General features: G+C 57.1%; 2 protein-coding genes across 2 annotated transcripts in view; one reads left to right on the top strand and one right to left on the bottom strand.

The window, feature by feature from the left end:
• LOC103597806 (histone H2A type 1-E-like) overlaps positions 1 to 365 on the bottom strand; it is a 1,597-nt gene extending 1,232 nt beyond the window's left edge. The window contains exon 1 of the mRNA XM_008581667.1: positions 6 to 365. Within this exon, the coding sequence (XP_008579889.1) occupies positions 6 to 365 (360 nt within the window). The remainder of the gene's footprint in view (positions 1 to 5) is intronic.
• Positions 366 to 679: 314 nt separating this feature from the next.
• The window catches only part of LOC103597801 (histone H2B type 1-H-like), a 3,137-nt gene continuing 2,947 nt past the window's right edge, over positions 680 to 869 (top strand). The window contains exon 1 of the mRNA XM_008581659.1: positions 680 to 780. Within this exon, the coding sequence (XP_008579881.1) occupies positions 680 to 780 (101 nt within the window). The remainder of the gene's footprint in view (positions 781 to 869) is intronic.

Raw genomic sequence — 869 nt, 5'->3', positions numbered from 1 at the left:
TCGGTTTTCTTGGGCAGCAGCACGGCCTGGATGTTGGGCAGGACGCCGCCCTGAGCGATGGTCACGCGACCCAGCAGCTTGTTGAGCTCCTCGTCGTTGCGGATGGCCAGCTGCAGGTGGCGCGGGATGATGCGCGTCTTCTTGTTGTCGCGGGCCGCGTTGCCCGCCAGCTCCAGGATCTCGGCGGTCAGATACTCCAGCACCGCCGCCAGGTACACCGGCGCGCCGGCTCCCACCCGCTCGGCGTAGTTGCCCTTGCGGAGCAGGCGGTGCACACGGCCCACGGGGAACTGCAGCCCGGCCCGGGAAGAGCGAGTCTTGGCCTTGGCGCGAGCTTTGCCGCCCTGCTTCCCGCGTCCAGACATTTCGGCCTCTACAAACTCACTACCAATAACCACCAAAACTAAGGAGCAAGGGCGGCACTTTTTATAACAATCATTGAGCGCGAAAAGGAAGACGTGCATTTTCACTTTAACCAATGGAAGTGCAACTTTGCTATTTGTGCATCCTGATTGGGCACAACTAACGTTAGGCGTTACCCTAAATAACCACCAATCAGACGCAGTATTTTAATTTCACCTTATTTGCGTAAGACGTTCTATATAAGAGCGACACGCGTCGTCCTTCGTTTCCGTTGTCCCTCCGTTTTTCTCTGAGCAGTTTGTGTCTTTGCTGGATTATGCCGGATCCCGCTAAATCCGCTCCTGCCCCGAAGAAGGGCTCCAAGAAGGCGGTGACCAAGGCGCAGAAGAAGGGGATGTACGGTACAGCAGGCAGCAGGTAAATCTGCCCAATTCGGTCTACACCCATGACTTCCCTCTGCAATAGAAGGTCCCACGCCCGTCTCAGCCCTACTTCACTCCAGCACA

This window comes from Galeopterus variegatus, unplaced genomic scaffold (genome assembly GCF_000696425.1).
Source record: "Galeopterus variegatus unplaced genomic scaffold, G_variegatus-3.0.2 Scaffold2429, whole genome shotgun sequence".
Taxonomy (NCBI): domain Eukaryota; kingdom Metazoa; phylum Chordata; class Mammalia; order Dermoptera; family Cynocephalidae; genus Galeopterus; species Galeopterus variegatus.
This window is presented reverse-complemented; position numbering and strand designations above follow the sequence as displayed.